Source organism: Hemitrygon akajei, chromosome 1, assembly GCF_048418815.1.
Source record: "Hemitrygon akajei chromosome 1, sHemAka1.3, whole genome shotgun sequence".
Lineage (NCBI taxonomy): Eukaryota > Metazoa > Chordata > Chondrichthyes > Myliobatiformes > Dasyatidae > Hemitrygon > Hemitrygon akajei.
The window spans coordinates 112,122,928-112,145,531 of record NC_133124.1 but is presented as its reverse complement, the minus strand read 5'-3'; the positions used below and the strand labels follow the sequence as shown (position 1 = coordinate 112,145,531).

The window sequence follows — 22,604 nt, the reverse complement described above, 5'->3', positions numbered from 1 at the left end:
GTCATGTTGAATTTGTTGCCTTTTTGTACAGTGCCACCCTTTAACATTTTTCCTTTAAAAAATCTTTACCCACAGGTGAATGCATTCGGTGCATGTTCTGGAATAATCTTGGATGCATCCATTTTGCCATGGGAAAACACAATCTAGGAATTTTCTACTTTAAAAAGGCATTGCAGGAGAATGACGTTGCCTGTGTGCAGTTGACAGGGTCGAGCACAGATCATGGTGGGTTTCTTCTCATTAGAGGCTCTAAACAATTAACACAAATCATCAAACTGATTTCTTTATCAATGAATTGAAGTTAAATATGCATGCAAATGGTGGATACTGATTTGTTGCTTGTGCAGTCCAGCTGCGGATTGTTGAAGCTTTTTTTTGTACTATCTGGTGCTCACCTTTGTGATATATTTCTCGTTGGTCAATAAGTGGTGCTATTTTGCTTTTGTCAGTATTTTGGTGTAATTTCACTCCCAAACTCGAGCATAATATTAAGGCTGCCACCTCAGTGATGTATCAAAGAAATTCTTGTCTTTCATGAGGGTTGGTAAAGTAAAGTACTTCAGTCTTCTTGCCAGCAAAGAAGCATAGCGGATAACATTATGCTTACAACGCCAGCAGTTGGAGTTCAATTCCTGTCGCTACCTGTAAGGAATTTGTATGTTCTTCCCATGACCACATGTGTCTCTTCCCACGTGCATTCCAAAGACATACGAGTGGTAACTTGTGGGCGTGTTATGTCAGTGCTGGAAGCATGGCAACAGTTGTGGGCTGCCCTAGCACATCCTCGGACTGTGTTGGCCATTGACGCAAACAGTGCATCTCGTTGTATGTTTCAATGTGCATATAACAAATAAAGTGAATCTTTCTTTCATAAGGGACATTAAACCAAGGTACTTCAGATTTCAAATAGATTTAAGATTTCACACATCACGTAGAAATTGAAGGTTCATTCCCTCTGGTGTCCAATATTCACTTCTCCAGAAACTATCAGTCTGTTATTACATGGTCATTTTTGGGAATGTTCACAGTTAGTTGTGTTTCCTACATTACAGCAGTGATCACACTTCAGCAGTACTTTGCATGAACTTTCTTTAGGGCATCCTGCTGTTGTGAAAAATGTTTTTAAAAAAATAAATTGATAATCTACTATTGTGTACTTCCGCTCTCAGGTTTCTGAGTGGTCCATGAACAGTACCTTGTTATTCCTTTTTTCCCCACACTATTCATCTGTTTGTTTCTGTAATTTATTTATCTTTGCACTGTACTGCCTTCACAAAACCACAGATTTCATGTTAGAGATTCAACAGATGTTGGAAATCTAGAATAACAGGCACAAAATGCTGGAGGAACTCAGGCCAGGCAGCATTTGGAGAGGGGAATAAACAGACATTTTGGGCTGAGAACCTTTGTCAGGACTAGTGTTATCTCATGTCACGTCATTTAATTTCACAAATCTAAGTCAGTGTCTTTTGTGTGTACTTCCCCATAGATGTTTGATCTCATTTGTGCTCAACATAGCTTTGTGTAGAAATTCTTGTAGCAAAGCAGACTGCTTTTGCAAGTTCAAGAGTAAAGTGAGAATTTTAGAACTTTAACTTCAGGCTGGTTTTGTTTTGGAAGGTGGCTTTGAAGTCACTTTCCATTTAACTGGTTGTGGTTTGATGAAATAACAGTGAAATAGCTCGCAATGAAGGTGGTCAATTTTGCTGCAGTTTGCAAGTTTTTCAGATGTTTTTATTGAACAGTGCAACCTTTTTAATTTTGCTTTTTGTGGCTTTTTCTTCACTTTTGGTTGGTGATTTAGGGAAGAAGTTTTCAGGGAGACCAATGAGTTCCCTACTGACAAACAAGCGTTACGAATTGTTGCACAACTGTGGAATCCAACTATTGCACATAGGCAGGCCCTTGGCAGCTTTTGAGTGCCTGATGGAGGCAGTCCAGGTGTACCATTCCAACCCACGTCTTTGGTTAAGGCTGGCAGAGTGTTGCATTGCTGCCAACAAGGGGGTGAGTGGATTACTTCAGATGCTAACTAGTTTATTTTCTCCAAAGCTATTCCCTTATACCTGAATCATCTTGTTAAATTAAACTTCACCATTGTTTTTCTGCAGACGTCAGAACAAGAGACCAGAGGGCTGCCAAGTAAAAAAGGGATTGTACAATCGATCCTAGGTCAAGGCTATCATCGAAAGATAGTATTGGCATCACAGTCCATGCAGAACACTGTGTACAAGTGGGTGATCACAGCATGTACATGGGCAATGCTATTGCAATATAGAAATCTTAGATATAAGTGATTCAACATGTTCACTGTTGAATATATAAATGATTAAACTTACTCAATATTTAGATATTACTTTTTACAGTATGCAGTCTATCACCATGGAAACTTTAAAACTATAAAATTTTAATAAAGTTAACTTTGTAACAATGATGGTCTGTGTTCTAGGCAGATGCAGTGGTTCTGACTTGTATGATGGGTCAACAGATTGTTGAGGTGGAACTAGTGTAGGAAAATGGCACTGGGATAAATGATCAACTATGTTCTTGATGCTTGACTCTGGGATGTAATTCTCATGTTCTCCTGTTTTAAATTAGAAAACTTGGACAATGAAATACTCAGCAGACTTGTTTATTGGAAATGTGAGGTTTCCTGTAATTGGAACCCACACAGTTTAAGTGGTATTCGGCACCAGCTTCCATCAAAGTTTTTCCCTAAAAATATAACTCTAACTTCCTACTGTTCCCTGAGCATCTCAGAAAGAGTGGCTGAGCTATCGGGTTTGGGCACCTTGCTCGAGTTTTATGGAAGCGCAGTGTTGCATGTTTCTGGTGGTTGAGGGAGATTAAGTGAGAGATGGGAGGGGAGCCACTCACCTGCAACAGTCATCACAGCTAAATTTGTCTTCAGTTTCCTTTGGAGGTTGGCTGTGGTTTGCTGGTTCAAAATTGTGACTTTAACAAAATGAGTGAAAACGGCTGTCATGGGGGAATGAGTGTTTAGTACTTCAAGTTGTGCTCTGCATTGTGCTGCCTGAAAATAAGGTGGAAGCAAATTAAACAGTACTGTCAAAATGGAATTCGATAAATGCTTAAGAAGTCCATGGAGCTATTTGGGAGGGAATGGGACTGACTGAATAGCTCCTTCAAAGAGACAGTTGTGCAGTATCACTTTGATTCTCCCTTCTCTCAGCTGATGGTGACTTCATGATGATGGGCAATGAACCTTGGGAGTCCTGATATAAAGGCTATGGCAGGTGTTGGGAATAGTGAAGGATACACTTAAGATTAATATAATTTAAATATGCACAGTGAAAATAGGAATCCTATAATTTACTTGGCTTCCTTTAATGTTTCCCACAGTGACGGGCAGTCTTCAGCCATTCCCGTAGCCAGCATGGAGTTTGCGGCCATCTGTCTAAGAAATGCATTGCTTCTGCTCCCTGAAGATCAACAAGAGATGAAGAAAGATAATGGATTAAGACATTTCAATCAGTCAGGCAATAGTGAAACTAACAATGAAAGTGGTGAGACATGCAGGTACAGCACAATGGAACATGTGTTTATAGGTCAGTGGACGAGTAGAGTGGAATGTAATGCACATAGATTTGATGAGCACCCATTCCCCGCCCCCCCCCCCCCCCGAACGGATCAGTACATGTGTTTAGATTAAAAATATCAGAAGCTGGTCCTCTCCCTCATGAACATGCTGCCCTTGGTATTGTGTGTGTGTGTGTCCTGTCATTTCCATTTCCCATTTTCCCCATTTGACTCTGTTCTGGTGCTGCTTTGCTGAACTCGCAGATGCACGAACAGTTCCTTAAGTTAAGAATCAGTAAGACCCAAGTTGCCATGGTTCCACCAGAAACCCTGTTCCGTTGTCACTACATTCACTTCCAAACATATTAATCCTTTCCTTACTGTTTTAATGTAACAGCAGTTCATCCCTTTCCTTTTACTTCTATTGCTTTGGAGAAGCTTCCTTGAACCACTAGACCTTCTAGTGAATGTTCTTCTACAATGTTGTTGGGAAAGGAATTGTAGAATTCATTTGTAGCACCCAGGAGTGATATATTTGCAGGAAAACATTTAAAATAAATTGGAAGAGAGCCTCCCAGTGGTAGAGTCCACAAACACAACTGGCCAAATCCTTATAGGTGCGAGAGGTTATAGGCAGGACAGTTATGGAAGCAGCCATACTGACAAGCATTTTGAAAGTGGCATACGGTGGGGTGTGAAGAGAAAGTTTAGGGTGGTGGATAGGATGACATTTAAGCACAACTGCTTTGTCCTGGACAGTGTTGAACTGTTGCACTTGCCCGTGTAAATGAAGGGAATTCCATCACAGTCGAGCCTGTGGCTAGAGAAAGCTCAAGTAACGTGCTAAAATTATTTTATTCCATCCTCTAGTGGCAAGCCTCACGAAGGGGAGAAATACCTGGTTCCAGGCCCACCATCGTCTCCATTAAGGAAGCAGGAGTTAGACAATTTGAGGTGATAATTTTTTTTCAATATCTAATCCATTTCTTTAGTGTTATTTCATACAATGTTTTGTATAAATCTGAAGGGTTTGTGCTCTGCAGTGGAATCCAAATTGCTACGGGGTGAGAAAACAGAATATATCCCAAGTAGTGGGAATCCAAGTGGAATTAACAATGTAAAGTTTTGGACAGATTTTAACTCCGAAGTTGGAATATTGTTGCATTCTGTTTTCTCAGGTGCTCCATTCTGGCTGGTAGTGCATATGTTGCCCTTGCACTCGGTGACAACCTAATGGCCTTAAATCATGCAGAGAATCTTCTACAGCAGCCCAAATTGTCTGGATCTCTAAAGTAAGTAACAGAAGATATGCAACCAGGTGGTTATTATTAAAGCAGGATTGATTGAGCCTTATGAGAAAAGTGCTTCCTTAAACTTTGCCTCTTGGGCATTTACTTGAAAAGAAACAATAGCCCATTTTCCAAATAGTCTTAGTCTTTCCCCATAACTCTGAATATTTTTCAAAAGGGAATTACTTTATATAAAAAAGGAAAGCTGCTGTTGAAATTGGAAATGACAATGGGCATTAAGATTCAGTAACTTTAGAGGCGAAAGTAGAGACACAGTGATGTTGAGGTGGAATGTGAAGTTAATAGCATAAGTTAATAGGTAGCATTGCAGAGAGCTAAACTAATGAGGTCCCATGTCAGCAACTGGAGAATTTTAAATGGTTATAATCCAGAGTGAAAATGTATCATGATCAAAATGCTACCAGATCATAGAATGTACAAATCTCTTGGAGTAAAGTTTGCCATACTAATCCACAACTGTGGGGTTGACTCCTAAACCAGTCTTTGAATAACCTGCCAAGCCACTGGAAAAAGGACAAATGAAGATTGGCAATAATTGCTGGTCTGCCAATGACATCCACAACCCAGAAACAGACAGGGGAGAATCAGGAGGGTATTGACTGATGGGTGAGGAAGAAATTCCCCTCTGCTGTGCAGCCATTCTCTAATGTGTAATTCTGTTTAGGTTCCTGGGTCACTTGTATGCAGCAGAATCCCTCATCTCGCTGGACAGAATCTCTGATGCCATCACTCATTTGAATCCTGAAAATGTTACTGACGTGTTCTTGGGAGTTTCTTCAAATGAACAGGACCAAGGTAAATAATTTCAAGTTTTAAATATTTCCCCACTTGGGAACATATTATATCAGACAGATGCGCTTGTGAAGTATTGCATTTTAAGACCTTTATTCCACTCCTCGTCCAGTAGAGTTTTGGAATGGTGCCACACACAATACTGGAATGAACTACTGATTAACAGCAATCCCTGCTCTTTCCCCGTAGTCCTGCATTCTTCCTTCCTCTTTTACAAGTATTTTTCCAGCTCTCTTCTGAGAAATTCTGAAAAGAATATTCTACTTTCTTATTTGGCAGGAAGCTTCAGTTTACAAGTCACTGTTTTTAAATAAAAAGATAAATCTTATAACCTTTTTATTCCACTTCACTGAAATCTGTCTTTATGCCATTTGAAGTCATTTTCAATCCAATCTAATCTCCCCTTGATCTCACCTACTCTAGGAAGAACAACTCCAGCTTCTCTAGTCTCTAGACAACTAAAGTCCATCATTCTGGGGGCAATTTCAGTCATCTAGTCTGCATCCTTTCCAAAGCATTGCTGGTCTTCCTAAAGTGTAGGTTGAGACTTAAATGAATTGATTTCTTGGGAGTAGTTGAAGCAAGCTTTCACCGTTATTCAAACACTTCCTGAAAATACTTTCCATCTGTTATTTCTCTTTGATATGTAGTTTTTTTTCAACAAAAGGTAGTATGTAAAAGATTTTTTAAGAAATTGAAAAAATGAGTATAATTTTCCCTAAAATTGTCTGAATTTCCCTGAAATGCTGCCTGAAATGTATTTTGCAAGGTTATGGAGTTGATTATTGTTGGAGGTTTTTGGAATGGAGCAATTTGCCCTGAATCAATGGTTCATGTTTAGTAACTGCATATATCAGTAGCTGATCCCTACTCGTTTAGTGACAAGCTCCTCTCTGATTTTAGCAAAACTCAATCTACATGTCCTTTTTCCCCACTACTTATCTTGCTTCTGGTGCTCTTATCTTCACTCCACTCTCCCTCACCCCCCACCCCCCATCTACTCCCATTTCTCCTACAAGAGCTTTGATATATTTCGTGCTTCCAGGGCCTGAACCTCTGACCTCAGAAATTGCAAATCTGTTGTGATTACTCCTAATTTTGGACATGGTTCTAAATGTGACATACCCAGATGCCAGAGTTACAACTATGTCTTCCCAGTGACCCTAGTAGTCCTCTCCGTATCCTGACACTGGTAACCCTAGGGCACTCGTGCTTCATCCGAGTATTTGGTCTTTGGCCTCTAATGTTAAATTTTTATGTGGCTGTTGGTTGCTGCATGACCTCTGTTTCCATTGACATTGAAGTTCATCTGGGGATGGTGCTCTCTCAATATTGGAGAGCATATTGTAGGATTTTGACTTGGCAGCAATGAAGTTGAGGGCAGTCACTTATCCAGGTTGTAATGGTTCTGTTTCTGAGGAATCTTCTGGGTGTACTGCCCTTGCCTTCCCTCATTCTGGAGGCTGTGTGTTTGGGAAGTGCTATGTAAGTTTATAATTCACTACATTTTGTGTCAAGGCTGGAATAATCTTCAGTTTGAAGAATGGCATTGCGGCAATTAAACTGACACAAATTCTGTTTGCTTGAAAGGAGACGTGAATTGAGACATTTCGGCATTTCTTTTCAGGTTCTGACCGAGGAGAAAATGAACAGATGGAAAGCTGTAAGTGTACATTTAAGAAAAATTCACATCTAGAAACATGAATGCCATTGTTAGAATCAGAAATAAAATTAGAAACTGCTGGAACCATTCACACTGTCAGACATTATTTGTAGAGTAAAACAGAGTTAATGTTTTGTGTTGGCGACCTCCCATCAGAATGGGAAGATGGTCAGAGATTTTCCAGTGTTTAGTGTAGAGCCAGGTTAAGAGTAGTGTCTCAGAGCTGATGTGAAGCAGTAAAGAAAGAATAATTGCAAAAGTCTCTTTGTTGGAAAATTGGAAAATAGAAGATTATTCTAAATAGTCCGATTCTTTAAAAAAAAATGCTAAAGCATTTTATGGCTCAAAAACTTAGTGTTGTGGCTTTTAAATACTAACTAGGAATATCTTGAGCTACCTGCATTGGTGTAATATATAAGATGGGTGGTTGTGTCAAGCATAAAATGCCTGTAATTGATTTTGTATGTTGGATTTTTTGCATTATCAGGTAGGAACCATATAATTTAAGTGTTTATAAATATGTTAGTGTTTGGTTTACACATAATCACTTGCTGACTGATCTATCTGGCTGCCAGTTTTATTTGTTCCTTGGTTTAAAATTTCATTGTTTTGATCAAATCCTTAATGGCTTCAACTTTTCCTATCTTTCAACCTCCTCTGCTTTCAAATCTCTGATCTCTGCACTTCTCTCCTGTGCATTCTGACTTTAATCTCTCTGCCACTGACCCTCTTACTTCCAGTTATTCTGGCCCCAAACTATAGAAGACTTCCCCACAACACTTTTTCCTTCAAACACTGCTTAACACCAAGTACCTATCTTGCAGAAATGGCTCAGTCTCAGACTTGGTTTAAGAGATTAAAGAAGATACAGGAATGCAAATGTTGAGTGCTTAAGGACATGTCTCTAGTAGGCTCATCTAGTTGTTCATCAGCTTTAATTTAGTTTGATGCAGTGCAATGGAGAATATTTCAGCTGAGGACAGTGGATTCCAGTTAATTGGGCCGTTAGTTAATCGGGGCAGCCACTTATTTGGGACAACTCTTGAACAGAAATTTAAAGAGAAAATTGCCGGGATTCCCTTTGTTAATTTGGGACACTATGCCACTTAATTGGGCATGAGACTGTTGCCGAATAAGTTCTAATAGTCACACCCATCTGTGTGGCTGCTGGGCATTATACTGTGCTTAGAGCAATCAGTTTTTAAATAGCATCAGTTACATCTGTGTTTGTGTTCAAAAAGCAGTGAGGTTTGTCACTGATAGTCAGTGAGGAATAAGTAGTAAGACAATTGAGAGCTGCTTTGCTCACTATGGTTTCAAGCATTCAGGCTTGGAGATGTCAGAAATGAGCGGGAGTGAAAATGAAACAATTTCACTACTTTAACAAATTAGGAACTACAAAGAGTTTGAAGGTATCAACAATAATCTTTAATGTTACAATGGAAATGAAGATCTGGAGGTTGCAGTAGGTGGTAGCATTGTATGAAGGCAGTCCATTAGCTGTACTATGTTTCTGCACTGGTTTTGTTCATTGCATACACTGGATGAATTTCGCCAGCAATTACTATTAGGAACTAGTACAGGGTTTTATAGTCTACAGTTGTATAGGTAATGTTCTAATTTGTTCTGTATTTCAATTAAATACACAATTTGTTACTCACTTTGTCTGTTTTATACCTTTTTAACTATTTCCATCAAACTTCGGCTAAATTGGAGAAGCTGGCCAAAACGTAGTGATTGTGATGTGTCTCAATTAACCAGAATCCACTGTATTTAATAAATTCATGACTGAGGAGGCACAGAGCCAAATTAATCCTACTCCTGGCATCAGACCTGCAGACTGCAACTGTTCAAATACATGTTAGAGTACTATTTTAATGTGATGAGGGTTTCTCTACCACTCTTTTGGACAGAGAGTTCTAGACCCCACCAATTGATATATATCACAATAGGCATGGCTGGTGAACAGAGCATTGCAGAATTCCAGTGGTGTCAGGCTACCAGTCGTACACACCTATCAATCATTCCTGTTTCCTGTCCTAAACCAAGTTCAGATCCAATTTGCCTCCTCACTTGAATCCCATGGAATTTACTTTATCGAACAGTTATGTAGTGGAGCTTTCCTCTAATCCATGTTGATGATGTCAGATTTTACTATGCTTATCTTTGTTGTTACCTTTTCAAAGAATCAACTTAGTCACACCTAACCTTCCTGTAACAAACTTTATAAGCAATGTCCACATCGGCAGTCCTTAGTTCCTGTGGCATTGCTTAAATTGGCCAAAGAGAATTGAAAAAAGATTTGAATTAGTCTTTTCAATTCCTTCTGTTGCTGTTTTTAAACAGATACATGAATTCCAACCTAGTAGTTTGTCCATTTAATGAATATGTAAACCGTTTAATCTTCATCTTTAAGTGTTTATCATATTCGATAATCAATAACAACATCACTGACAATTGCTCATTAAAGCATTTGCAAAATATTCATCTAGCACCTTGTTCACATCCTCTACCTCCACAATTATTTATTGATAAGTTCCTAATGGGCCTTAATCTTTCATCCCTTATCCCATTGCATATTATGTAAGTTAGGAAAAGCCTTCGGCTGTTTCATTTTTAAAAACTCTTTGATTTCATTCTTACCACTTAACTTTTGTTCTGACACTGTCTATATTCTTCCAGGCTTTCTGCTCCATTAAGCAATGTGTATATTTCTACAAATGAGCCAGACTGAGTGTCAGGACCTAGATTCATACGTTAGTATGTTTGTTACTATAAATACTATAGTTGGCACAAATTATATCTTTCTGAACACTTAAATTTGTATACTCCCTCCACTGTGTGAGTACCAGAATACTTCCAATGAGGTTAAATCTTTGTTGCATTCTATTAGTTGAAACTATGCTTTCTAGCCAGATTCTGATTTTTCTGAAATGATTTACAGTCAGTCATCAACAAACAGATTAGAAGCTAACATGCTCTTCTAAATTTTGTGCATTCACCAGCTGGGAAACAGATACTGCAGTGTTACCCTAATTCCGTTACATCAGCTCGTGCAATGATGCTCTTTAACCTTGGCAGTGCATATTGTCTACGCAGTGAATATGACAAGGCACGCAAGTGCCTTCATCAGGTGAGAAAGCAGAGTGTCATTTTTTTTTTACTGCTCCATCCGAATCCTTAGGTGGAAGCTGTGGTGTGAGAGGTCTCTTTCTTTCACTTGCTGAAAAAAGTTCCTGTACAGTTGTCATCAGACTGCTGGTGTGGAGGGAGGAAGGTGGTGGGGTGTGGAGATAATGTTTCAATCCTTACTTTAAACTTTGATTCTCAAGATTTTTTTTGCATTCCACAAGAAATAAATTAGTGTTCTTTAGCTGATTGCCTTCATGAAGGTTGTAAAGGATTTAATGTTAGTCACCACTTGTACTAGGCACTCCTAAATGAAATTTGATATACAGTCGGCCTTCCTTATCCGCGGATTCCGCATGTGCGGATTCAACCAACTGCGGATCGGGAAACCCCGGAAGTTCTCTCTCCAGCACTTGTTGCTTGAGCATGTACAAACTATTTTTTCTTGTCTTTATTCCCTCAACAATACAGTATAACAACTATTTACATAGCATTTACATTGTATTAGGTATTTTAAGTAATCTAGAAATGACTTAAGAGTACAGGCAGTCCCCGGGTTATGAATGAGTTCCATTCCTGAGTCCATCTTTAAGTTGGATTTGAAGTCGGAACAGGTACATCCGGTATTATTTAGCGTCAGTTAGTCAAACGTTTTTCTTAGTATATAGTACATATTTTACCTTTCTATGCATATAAAACACTTAAGAAACATGTGTATTTCAATAATTTAACCACTGCGTTGCTTAGTAATAGTTGTAGCTTTCATTGGGGCAGGGCTTTTCACATTCTCCATTTAAAATTTTTCTGATCGTTGACCGATTGTAGCCTAATGCTTTTTCAATGACTGATGACGTTTCACCTCTTTCCAATCACTTTATTACTTCCACCTTATTTTCAATCGCGATCGTGATTATTTTCGTGAACAGAAACACTGCGGATTCAGAGCTGCGCCGCCAGGTCCTAATGTCCACTGCACGGAGACATCATTGGTATCTGATTGGAATCAGGGGATTCCTGGAACCAATCCCCTGTGGATAAGGAGGGCCGACTGTATTTGTTAATCTTGTTCTTCAGTAAAATGTATTTGTTTCCTTACTGGCTATAATCCCATTTTATATCTGCATGTTTCATTTTTGTTAACTGCCCACCTACTAGGGAGTTGAGGATCTGCCTTTATTCCTGCACTTTAATTCAGTATTTTGATTCTGCTGTCTGATGACAGATACCCCATTTGAGCCTACTAATGTGTACAGTTTCTGTCAAGGAGTGGTTGTGTGGTCCTTTATGCTTTTACTGATCAGCTGAGTGAATTGCTCGGTCTCCTACCCTGCTTTTGGACAGAAACTCTGTGATTTGAAAATTAGTTTTCTTCAATCTTTATCCACTTGAATTTATTTTCAATTTCCAGCCAATCATTCTAAATCCTAATGATTGACATTGGATGAAAATGTTTAACCTTCGTTTGAGGTAACTTCAAGATGTGTGGCATTTGAATGTCCCTCCACAACAGTCACAGATCACTACAACGCTCTCGTGACCAAACTACAGCACGTGTACCCAGGCTCTGTCAAATGTTAGGACTATCTTGTTGGTCACTAAAGCCCATGCTTGTTGCTGTAGCCCATTCCTTTGAATACAACATTACCTACATTGAACTGGTATATCTCACACAGCAATTTTCTATGTTTTCCCTGCTGTGGGGGAAAGAAAACAAATTAAATCCCATTTAAATTAAAATAACAGATAAAATCATGTCACTTCTTTACATCATTCGTCGGATAACAAACAGGCTTATGGTATTGGATTCCTAGTCAATATAGACACTATCCAGTAAAAAATCCTGGAATGAATTGTGTGTGTGTTAACCTCTGGTGATACAAATCCTTGTCCCTGTGGTTTCCCAATAGCTGCCAATCTGAGAAACTTTAGCGTATTGCTTTGCTTTCTGGCTTTCAGCTATTTCTCCACTTGTTTATACCATGGGCTGGCAACTTCCCATCTAATTTGTATGATATTTTATCAGATGTGTATGGACCACATTATCTATTTAATTTGTAATTTCCACTGTTTTCACAGTATATTCCAGTAACTTTAGGATATTTAGATCCTATTTATTTTAGTTTTTTGATCAGCATCTTTCTCAGTGTTTTGATTTTATCTAATAGTTTCTTACAATTGACACACGATTAGCTTCTCGGTGTCATTCCTTCTAATATTTAACTACCCTCAATCTTTTGCATACTTTTTGTCAATTGAATTTTTAAATGTAGTGTTCAGTCTCTGTTTCACTGGCCTTTTGGAATTCTGGGCTGCATACTATTTGCACGTGGATGTTTGAAGCTTGATCCTTGTTTAGATTTATTTGTTTAGAGATGCAGTATAGTAGCAGGCCCTTCTGCCACAATGAGCCCGCACTATCCGGTTACACCCATGTGACCAATTAACCCATTAACACGGACTGTACGTCTTCAGAACGTGGGAGGAAACCCGAGCACCTGGAGAAAACCCTTGCAGTCACGGAGAATGTACAGACAGTGGCAGAATTGGCACTGTTATAGCATTACATTAACCACTGCACTACCATGTCAGCCTTGTGTTGACCAGTGGAGGCCAATGAAAATAGTCTTGTCTGAATGAACAAATAACATATTCCCCTACTGCACTATTGTAATTTGTTCACTTTTGAATATACTGCTTTATTTATAAATACTTAAATGAAGTTGATAGTTTTTTAATTCATTTTGCAGTTTTTTGTCTTTTCCATCTCATATTCACCTTCCTACTGATCTCAAATTTTCTACTTGTAAATGTTTCTTGTGCCTTTTTTTTAAAAAGGGGATTGCAAATGTACTAACATGACTCAAAGTATTTACTGTTTGAGTTTTCAGGAAGTCCTTAATGAAGTGCTTCAGTTTTGATATATCCTGTTCTAAACAAGTCTGTCAATGGTTTAGTTGGGCACCAGCTCATTTGTGTTTTCCTTTATCAATTGAAGGCTGCATCAATGATTAGTCCCAAAGAGATTCCACCAGAAGGCATCTTACTGGCTGTTTATCTTGAGCTACAGAATGGTACGTTTGCATTTGATAATGATCTCTAAGGTTGCAGTGTGTAGAAATTAGAGTAACTTTTTTTCTCTGGGGAGAGAAGTGCCAGAGAAATAGTTTGATGCAACTATTTCTTGACTTGTCTGAGCACATGAATTTTCATTTTAAGTTCACTGGTACAGTATATAATTCCCAATGCAAGTTGAACTTAACACATTAATTCCCTGGCCTCTTGGCACAAAACTAATATGGCAAGGGGATGGGAACCAGGACGATAGAGTGGAGGATGAGCTGCTATGTTTACAAGTAGATGATAGGTGTGACATGAATGTAAGGAAGGACAAGCCAGTGATTGGGTACAGATGCAGACAGAGCAAAGAGTAAAATTGTACCACAGAGGCAATATTCAAAAGGGCAAAGAATGCAGGACTAAAGGTGCTGTATCTAAATGCGCGTAGCATTCAGAATAAGGTGGATGAGCTCATGGCATATTAGAGATTGGTGGATATGACTTTGTAGGCATATTAGTCATGGCTGGAAAAAAAACTAGATGGCAGATGAACTTAATGGGTACTTTGTATCAGTCTTCACTGTGGAAGATACCAACTGTGTGCCAGAGGTCCAAGAGTGAGTGTTTTTGCTATTACAAAGGAAAAAGTGCAAGGCAAACTGAAAGGTCTTCAGGTGGATAAGCCACTTGGACCAGATAGACTACATCCCAGAGTTCTGAAAGCGGTTGCTGAAGAGATAATGGATGCATTGGTCATGATCTTTCAAGAATCACTTTATTCTGGCATGGTCCCAGAAGACTAGAAGATTGCAAATGTCACTCCACTCTTGAAGAAGGGAGGAAAGCAAAAGAAATGAAATTATAGGCCAATTAACCCAAGCTCAGTGGTATGGAAAGTGTTGGGGTCCATTTATTAAGGATGCGGTTTCTGGGTACTTGGAGATTAATGATAAATAAGTCAAAGTCAGCATGGTTTCTGTAAAGGGAAATCGTGCCTGATAAATCTGTTAGAGTTCTTCGAGGAAGGAGCAAGCAGGGTGGACAAAGGAGAGGTAGTGGATGTCATTTACTTGGATTTCCAGAAGGCATTTGATAAGGTTCCACACATGAAGCTGCTTAACAAGATAAAATCCTATGGTGTTACAGAAAAGATACTGGCATGGATAGAGGAGTGGCTGACAGGTTGGAGGCAAGTACAGCAAGACTCTCAGAAGGTTAATTTACAGGTTCACTCTGTGGTAGAGAAGGCAAGTGCAATGTTGGCATTTATTTCAAGGGGAATAGAATACAAGAGCAAGGAGGTAATGCTGAGGCTTTATAAGACACTAGTCAGGCCATACTTGGAGTATTGTCAACAGTTTTGGACCCTTTATCTCAGAAAGGATGTGTTGTTGTTGGAGAGATTCCAGAGGAGGTTTACAAGGATGATTCTGGGAATGAATTGGTTAACATATGAGTAGCATATGTTTGGGCCTGTACTCACTGGAATTTAGAAGAATGTGCAGGGATCTCATTGAAACCTACTGAACGTTAAAAGGACTAGATAGGGTGGATGTGGAGAGGATGTTTCCTATGATAGAGGTATCCAGAACTGGAGGGCACAGCCTCAAAATTGAGTGACGACCTTTTAGAACAAAGGTAAGGAGGATTTTTTTTTAGCCAGAGAGAAGTGAATCTGTGGAATGTTCTGCCACAGACTGCAGTGGCCAAGTCCATGGGTATGTTTAAGGCAGAAGATGATCATTTCCTGATTGGTCAGGGCATCAAAGGATATGGCAAGAAGGCAGGTGTGTGGGTTTGAGTGGGATCTGGGATCAACCATGATAGAATGGCTGAGCAGACTCGATGAACTGAATAGCCTAATCCTGCTCCTTTGATCTTATGATCTAATTGTCAATTGCTGTGTCATATTTCTGAATTACGAAGGTTCATTGAGCCCATATTTGTCAGTGTTCCTCTTTTCCATGGATGAATTTCCCATTATATGAGTACTTTTCTCAGGGTCTCTGGTCAGAGTAATGTCATATCCAGTATATAATAGGTTTTGAATGAAAAACAGATCAAATATACTTGATGAGAAAAACTGAAAATGATTAATATTGAGATGTCAAGGCTACGGGCAGGAATTAGCCAAAAGGGATAGTTTCAAGGAATGTCATAAATGAGGAGAGAAGGGTTTTGGAAAGTGATTCCAGACTTGGTCTTGGCAGTGGTAAACATTCCCACCAGTCGTGCAACAATTAAAACTGGAGATGTTCAAGAGAGTAGAACTGTTGGGGCATAGGTCTCAGAAGAGGGCTGGATGTGATTGCAAAGATAAAGAGTGAGACTACAAAAGGATTTGAAAGGCAAGATAAGTTTTGCATTCCCTTGAGAATGCAAGATTAAGGAAAATCTGATTAAAGTGCTTAAGGTTGAAGCAGAACAGAGAGAAATTATTACCCTAGGGGATTCTGCAACAAAGGAGCATCGCCTTGGCATTATCACGCTCTTCATGAATGTCATTTGGAAACATTTCCCTATTTACCAGGCAGTGGAAATCTGCAACTCCATTTCAAACAGATTTATAGCTTCATGTCAGAAAAGGGTGTCAGGAAAATGGTGTGTTAAGGTATCAGCTATGATCTCATTGAATGACAGAAGCAGCTCAAGGGGCTGAATGGCCGCCTAAGTTTTAACTCCTTGCTCTCGTGTACAAATGTAGTAGTCCTTGCTTTGACCATTGTATTAATTGACTGTAAGTTTACATTTTCTGTTAATACTGCTTGCATCTTGTCTCTGCCTGCAATGAATGTGCAGTTGTGTTTGGGAACAATTTCACCAGTTGGTACATTTTGCTTTCTTTTTCTTCGGTTGGTGGGTACAGGCAACACGCAGTTGGCACTACAGATCATCAAAAGGAATCAGTTACTGCCCTCGGTGAAAGCTCTGAATTCAGATGTGAGGAAGAAGCCGGTGTTTCAGTCCATCCAGACCGTGCAGCCAGCGCCGTTCAGCACTGTCCAGCGGAAGTGATTCTGCAGTACTCAAATCCATTTGCTGCCTTCAAGACCGTTCCCGTGCTGGGGAAGAGGCTCGGGTTGGAAGGGTAAACCCCACGAAGCACTGCAGCTCTCAGCCATCCAACGATGGAGGATAGGAATTTTTTGAACATCCAGTGCTAGGGATACAAGAACCAGTCAGTATAGGGTTGATCGACCTTGGACTCAAATACTCACTGAAGGTAAACGTGCACAGTTTCAGTGTGTTTCTGGAATTTGGAGGTTTATCAAGTTCTTAACATTTTGTTTTATGATAATGGTTTGTAACTGCAGCATTTATAGCTGAACAGATGTGTTTCCTGTTACATTAGCAGCAATTAAAGTAACCCAATGAAAACCTTATATGCTAAGAACACTTTCATATGACATTTTAGTTGTCCGTCTCATATGGTGCATATGTTATAAAACTCTTCTTGATATCTCGCCCTTTCATTGAACTGTCATGGAATTGCTGATTGAGTTTGATTCTGGAAGTACAATTAGCAAAATTAAAATGATGGAACTATTCTTCCCACTAAGCAGAATTTATACAAATCCTCTTGGTTCACCTTCTAAAGTGTTGGTGATGTTATCTGCCTGAGCCTAGGAGACAATGAGAGGAGGGGAGGCAGAACATTTGAGACACTATAGCATAACTTTAGGAATGCAATTTCCTTAAGTATCACAGATGTTCTAATGTGAGTTTCACTAACTAGTTGAAGCCCTGTCTTAATCAAACCAGTGACATTATGTAAATAGCGTTTTACCTGGTCTTCACTTCTTGCTGCTTTTCAGCAGTAACTACTTTTTCTTTCTGGAAATACAGTATACCATGTAAAGAAACCTAAAGAAAGAAACTTGTAAAAAAAAATATTGAAATTTATCTGATTAATAAATGAAGAAGGCATTATCATGAATTTTTGATCCAGAAATTTGTAAAAGGAACCAAAATGAAATGTGCTCTTTCTTCACTTACTTTACCCATTTCCAGCCTGGCTTTCAAAGGATTCTGAGAGAGCAGGGAGAAAGGGAATCGAGGTGTAGAAAATGTAGAGCCACCGGAAAGAGCTGGGGTAAGGAGCTGACTAGATTACACCTGCAGGCAGCTGGCACAGATTCGATGGCCTGAGTGTTTGGAAGCATCACAGGGGGAGGACATCATTTGATTTTCTCAGAGAGCTCCTTGGCCACGGTTATTTTCCAACCTGTAATTCTCAGTGCTGAAGCTAAGTTCAGCCCTTTGTGTTCAGTTACACAGCGTTGCCTCAGAACCTACCAAGAGCATCATCCCAACCCATGTATCAGGTCTAATTGATATCAGAGAACAAGCTGCAATCTGAAGATATTGTAGCTCATGAATCCTGCCTACAGTCAGAAGCCCACTGGTGACATTAGATCAAGAGGGTAAGGTTCCAATTTATCACAAACTGCCTGGTCAAACACGGGTACTCAAACATTGCAAATGAAATGATATTTTGGAAACATTGTTGACTCTGATTGTGAATAAAGAACAAATGTAAATTCTGAGTTCTGCTCATTCACTGTGATTGTTTTGGTTGTGAACTTACTGCTTTTTGGCCATGCCATTTAGTCATGACATTGGATGTTAATAGCAGTATTTCTTTGATTGCTTCACTTTCAATGTATTAAGATGAAATGTTTGTAGGAACATTAGGATTGGAAGACACCATTCAGCACTTGATCTAGTTCAGTTTGATTATAGTGATTGGTATTCCAGCTTCCACTTAATAACCTTGCTCATCAAAACTCTACTACTCGTTCATCTTTTGCACTTATGAATACATAATACCTTAGCTTTCATGATTTAAAACTGAACCTCTCATATTGGGAGTGATGTCCAAGGCCAGTATTTTCTGCCTGCGCTGCATTGCTCAGATCATCCATTCCAGCCAACCATATTGTCTCCTTATGCTGGGGTTTGTATACTTGAGCAGCATGTTGTACACCTCAGGATTGTGCAGACTGATGGTCGGAGCAACAATCCTTATTCCAGAGTCTATCTTGTTTCTCTTTTATTTAGAGATACAACACGGAATAGGCCTTTCTGCCCCTTCAAACCGAGCCACCCAACAACCCACCGATTTAACCCTAGCCAATAGTGGGACAATCTACAATGACCAATTAACCTACTAACTGATACATCTTTGGACTGTGGGAGGAAACTGGAGCATCCGGAGGAAACCCACATGCATGGGAAGGATCGTACACACTTGCTTACAGAGGACTGGTAGAATTGAACCCTGAATTCTGACACTCTGAGCTGTCATAGCGTTGTGTTAGCTGCTAAACAACCATGGTGCCACAGTACTCCAACGACACGCCCCTAACAACCTCATACATGCAGTTTCCTACAACAGCAGTGTCTAAACACTCAATCACAATCATCCTCCCAACTGCCTCTATCTTCACACCGCCCTGGATCCATCTGCTTCTCATTTCTTTTGACTGCCTTCATCTATCATCCACCTGTCCCCATGTCTCCACTCCATCCCCTTTCCCACTCCTGACTCAATATGTTTCATCCTTCACCAATCACCTCCGGATCTGCTCCCCTCTTTAAACTGGCCATTACCCTCTGTCCTGATGTATGGTTTTGACCCAAAATATCAACAACTCCTCCCTCCTTCCCACAGATGGTGTTCAACCCACAGTTCCTCTAACAAATTGAGGCCGTTTAATACTGACTTTTCCTGTCCTTAAGCTATCAATTCTAACTCTGTATGAACAATTCTTGCACAGTGCTCTAATTCTCCTTAATCTTTAAATATCCATTCTAGTATACGACCCTAATGAAGGGAATTGTTTTTACAAAAGCTCTGAACACCACAAGTTGAATGGGATGGATTTCGGACCTCTCCCAGCAAGAATGGAGCAGTTAATCAGGCGCTTTTCGTTGAGTGCAAATAAAGCAAAGATGTGTGTGTAAGCCCAAGTAGCAGACAAATGTATTATTGAAAATGACAAAAGAGATGTGACAGCTTGGCTTTCTGCCCTCAGCATCAGTAGGAAGTTGAAATGGTGCCCAACCAGTGAGAATGACATACTGACCAGTTGTCGTGGGGAAGAAAGCTTCATTCCCCACATTCGGCTGCTCTCATTTACTATTCCTGCTGAGCAAAAAGACAGAAAAGAATAAAATATCTTTCTTTCATAATAGAAAATGTTGAAGGAAGATGACTTAAGCCTGTCTTTATAATTCTTTGGATATTTTAAGCTATTGGTCTTTTTAAAGTGAAAGTAGTTTGGCATGAGTGAGAGAATACTTGAAGCTGTATCCTTGCAATCTTTGGCCTGCTCAGTAATTAGAACCACGATGTTTTCCATGTAATGAAAACTTTTAACATGGAACACTTCCGACATTCCCAAAGGCAGAGAATACAGCCACCCTGACCTTAAAGTTCACTCTGGGGGTAAAGAAAGATGACCCTACAACTGGGGCTAAGTGTGCATTATGCTTTCCGCACTGATACTGTGGATGAGATGTACAGGAGTTTAAACAGAGGGAGGAGCTGCAAGTATTAAATGAATAAAAAGATTTCTTTTTCCATAGTATCTTCCATATCTTGCAAAGAGTATTGCAACCAATAGGGTATTTGAGAGCCACAAACAATTTGTTAGAGGAACTGTGGGTTAAACACCATCTGTGGTGGGAAGGTGGGAGGAGTTGTTGATATTTTGGGTCCAGGACAGAGGGGCATAGGCCAGTATATCAAGGAGGGGGCAGATCCTGAGGTGATTGGTGGACCAAGGAGGGGTGACGGATGATAAGCATATTGGAGTGGAGATGTGGGGACAGGTTGGTGATAGATGAAGGCAGTCAAAAAGAAATGAGAAGCAGATGGATCCAGGGCAGTGTGAAGATAGAGGCAGTTGGGAGGATGATTGTGATTGAGTGTTTAAGACACTGCTGTTGTAAGAAAAGCAGCTAAACTCCACAAGCAACAATGTAATAAAGAGTGGATTGTCTGCTTTAGAAATATTGATTATAGGATAAATGGGCCCGATAACACTATGAAAAATTTCTCTGCTTTTTGAAGTATGATTGCGAACAGCAGGGTACAGATGATACATAACTAAGTACTGCATTGCACTGGACTTTTGTACACAGGTCATTGGGAGTGCACAAATCTAGGCTGACAGTTCATTCTACTCACTGAGTCACAGCTGCTACATACAGCTTAAAGACTGCTAACATCCATAAAGCCCGTGATTTTTTTTTTGTGAACGCAAGGCAATTTCGCATCAATTTCTGCTTGCGCATATCTGGTTCTTCTGCAAGATTTTGCAGGAAGTTCCAGGATCTTTGTTTTTGCACTTGATGGCTTTGCATGCAGATTCATTTGAGGTCCTTGGGAGGTGTATTTGCTGAAAGTGGCTTTCACGATTGATTCATGACAGCCACTGGTATTGACCCGTGTATTTGGTTTCAGATTGCCTTGTGTGTGGAGCATAGAGCAATACAGCACACGAGCAGACCCTTCAGCCCACAACCAATCCCTTCTGCTTACACAATGTCCGTATCCTTCCATTTTGTCACATTCCAGTGCCTATCTAAGCATCTCTTAACTGTCCCTAATGTATCTGCCTCTATCACCACCCCAGGCCGTGCATTCTACCATCCACCATTATGTTTTTTTTTTAAATGCCCCTTGCATCTCCTTTGAAATTACCCCCTCTCACCTTAAAGGTATACCCTCTGGTATTAGATATTTCAACCCTGGGAAAAAGATGCTGTCTGTCTCCTCTATCTATGCCTCTCATTATCTTATCAGATCTCCCTCGGCCTCTGCTGCTCCTCTCAATTTAGCACTTGCCTCTATTACAGGCAGCAGGCTGGTAAGTCTTCTGCACCTTTTTCAAAGCCAAAACATCCTTCCTGTAATGGGGCGACCAGAACTGGATGCAATACTCCAGATATGGCCTAACCATGACTTTCGAATTCAGTGCCTTGACTAATAAAGACAAGCATGCCGTATGCTTTTTTGAACCATCCAATCAACTTGTGTTGCCACTTACTGTGAACTTGGACTCCAAGATTCCTCTGCTCATCAGCACTGTTGAGGGTCTTGCCCATATCAGTGCACTGTCTCTTTACATTTGGCTAACCAAGGTACAACACTTCACATTTGGCTGGGTTAAACTCCATCTGCCTTCTCTCTGCTCAAATCTGCATCTGATCTCTAACCCACTGTATTCTTTGCCAGTTGTCTACCCTCTCCACAACACCACCAATCTTCATGTCATCTGCAAGCTTACTAACCCATCCTTCTGTATTTTCATTCAGGTCATTTACATCGCTAACAGCAGAGGTTCCAGTACAGATCCCTGCAGCAGGCCGCTAATCACAGTCCTCCAGCTAGAACAAGTCCCTTCAGCCACTACCAGTCTTCTATGGGCAAACCAGATCTGAATCCAAACCCAATTCACAATTCACCATGATCTTAATCTTCTGGATGATCCTTCCATAAGGGAACTTGTCAAATCCATACAGACAATTTCCACATCTACCTTCATCAATCACTCTCGTCACCTTGTCAAAAAACTCAATCAAATTAGTAAGACACCACTTGCCTGACACAAAGCCATGGTGCCTCTCCCTAAGTAGGTTGTGGTTTTCTAAATGTTCATAAATCCTATCCCTAAGATTCACTCCAGTAACTTCTCTGCCACTGACCTGAGACTCACGGGTCTAAAGTTTCCAGGATTATCTCTGGTTCCCTCCTTGAACAATGGAGCAACATCAGCTACTTGCCAGTCTTCCAGGAATGTGCCTGTGGCTATAAAGGACATAAAGATATTGGTCAAGGCTCCAGCGATCTGCACTTGCTTCTCACAGTTACCTGGTGTATATCCCATCAGGCCCTTGGAGAGCTTATCTACCTTAATGCTCTTTAAGAGACCCACACTACCTCCTCCTTTACTTGGAAATGCTATAACAGATTAATACTCTCGGCATTGATCTCCCTATCCTTCACGACTTTCTCCTATATGTATCTTTCCTTTTTTTGACTAAATTCATCACTTCCCTTGACATACAAGGTTATCTTACTTTGCCATCCATAACCTTCCTTC

General features: G+C 40.0%; 1 protein-coding gene across 3 annotated transcripts in view; it reads left to right on the top strand.

Annotated features, from left to right (window-relative positions):
* The window catches only part of cnot10 (CCR4-NOT transcription complex, subunit 10), a 40,818-nt gene extending 22,780 nt beyond the window's left edge, over window positions 1–18,038 (top strand). For all 3 annotated transcript variants that reach the window (XM_073050083.1, XM_073050078.1, XM_073050077.1), the window contains exons 9-19: window positions 76–225; window positions 1,805–2,007; window positions 2,112–2,233; window positions 3,364–3,540; window positions 4,411–4,494; window positions 4,719–4,832; window positions 5,515–5,645; window positions 7,270–7,305; window positions 10,311–10,438; window positions 13,430–13,505; window positions 16,358–18,038. In XM_073050083.1, the coding sequence (XP_072906184.1) occupies window positions 76–225; window positions 1,805–2,007; window positions 2,112–2,233; window positions 3,364–3,540; window positions 4,411–4,494; window positions 4,719–4,832; window positions 5,515–5,645; window positions 7,270–7,305; window positions 10,311–10,438; window positions 13,430–13,505; window positions 16,358–16,506 (1,370 nt within the window). In that variant the 3' untranslated portion in view covers window positions 16,507–18,038. The remainder of the gene's footprint in view (window positions 1–75; window positions 226–1,804; window positions 2,008–2,111; window positions 2,234–3,363; window positions 3,541–4,410; window positions 4,495–4,718; window positions 4,833–5,514; window positions 5,646–7,269; window positions 7,306–10,310; window positions 10,439–13,429; window positions 13,506–16,357) is intronic.
* Window positions 18,039–22,604: the final 4,566 nt, after the last annotated feature.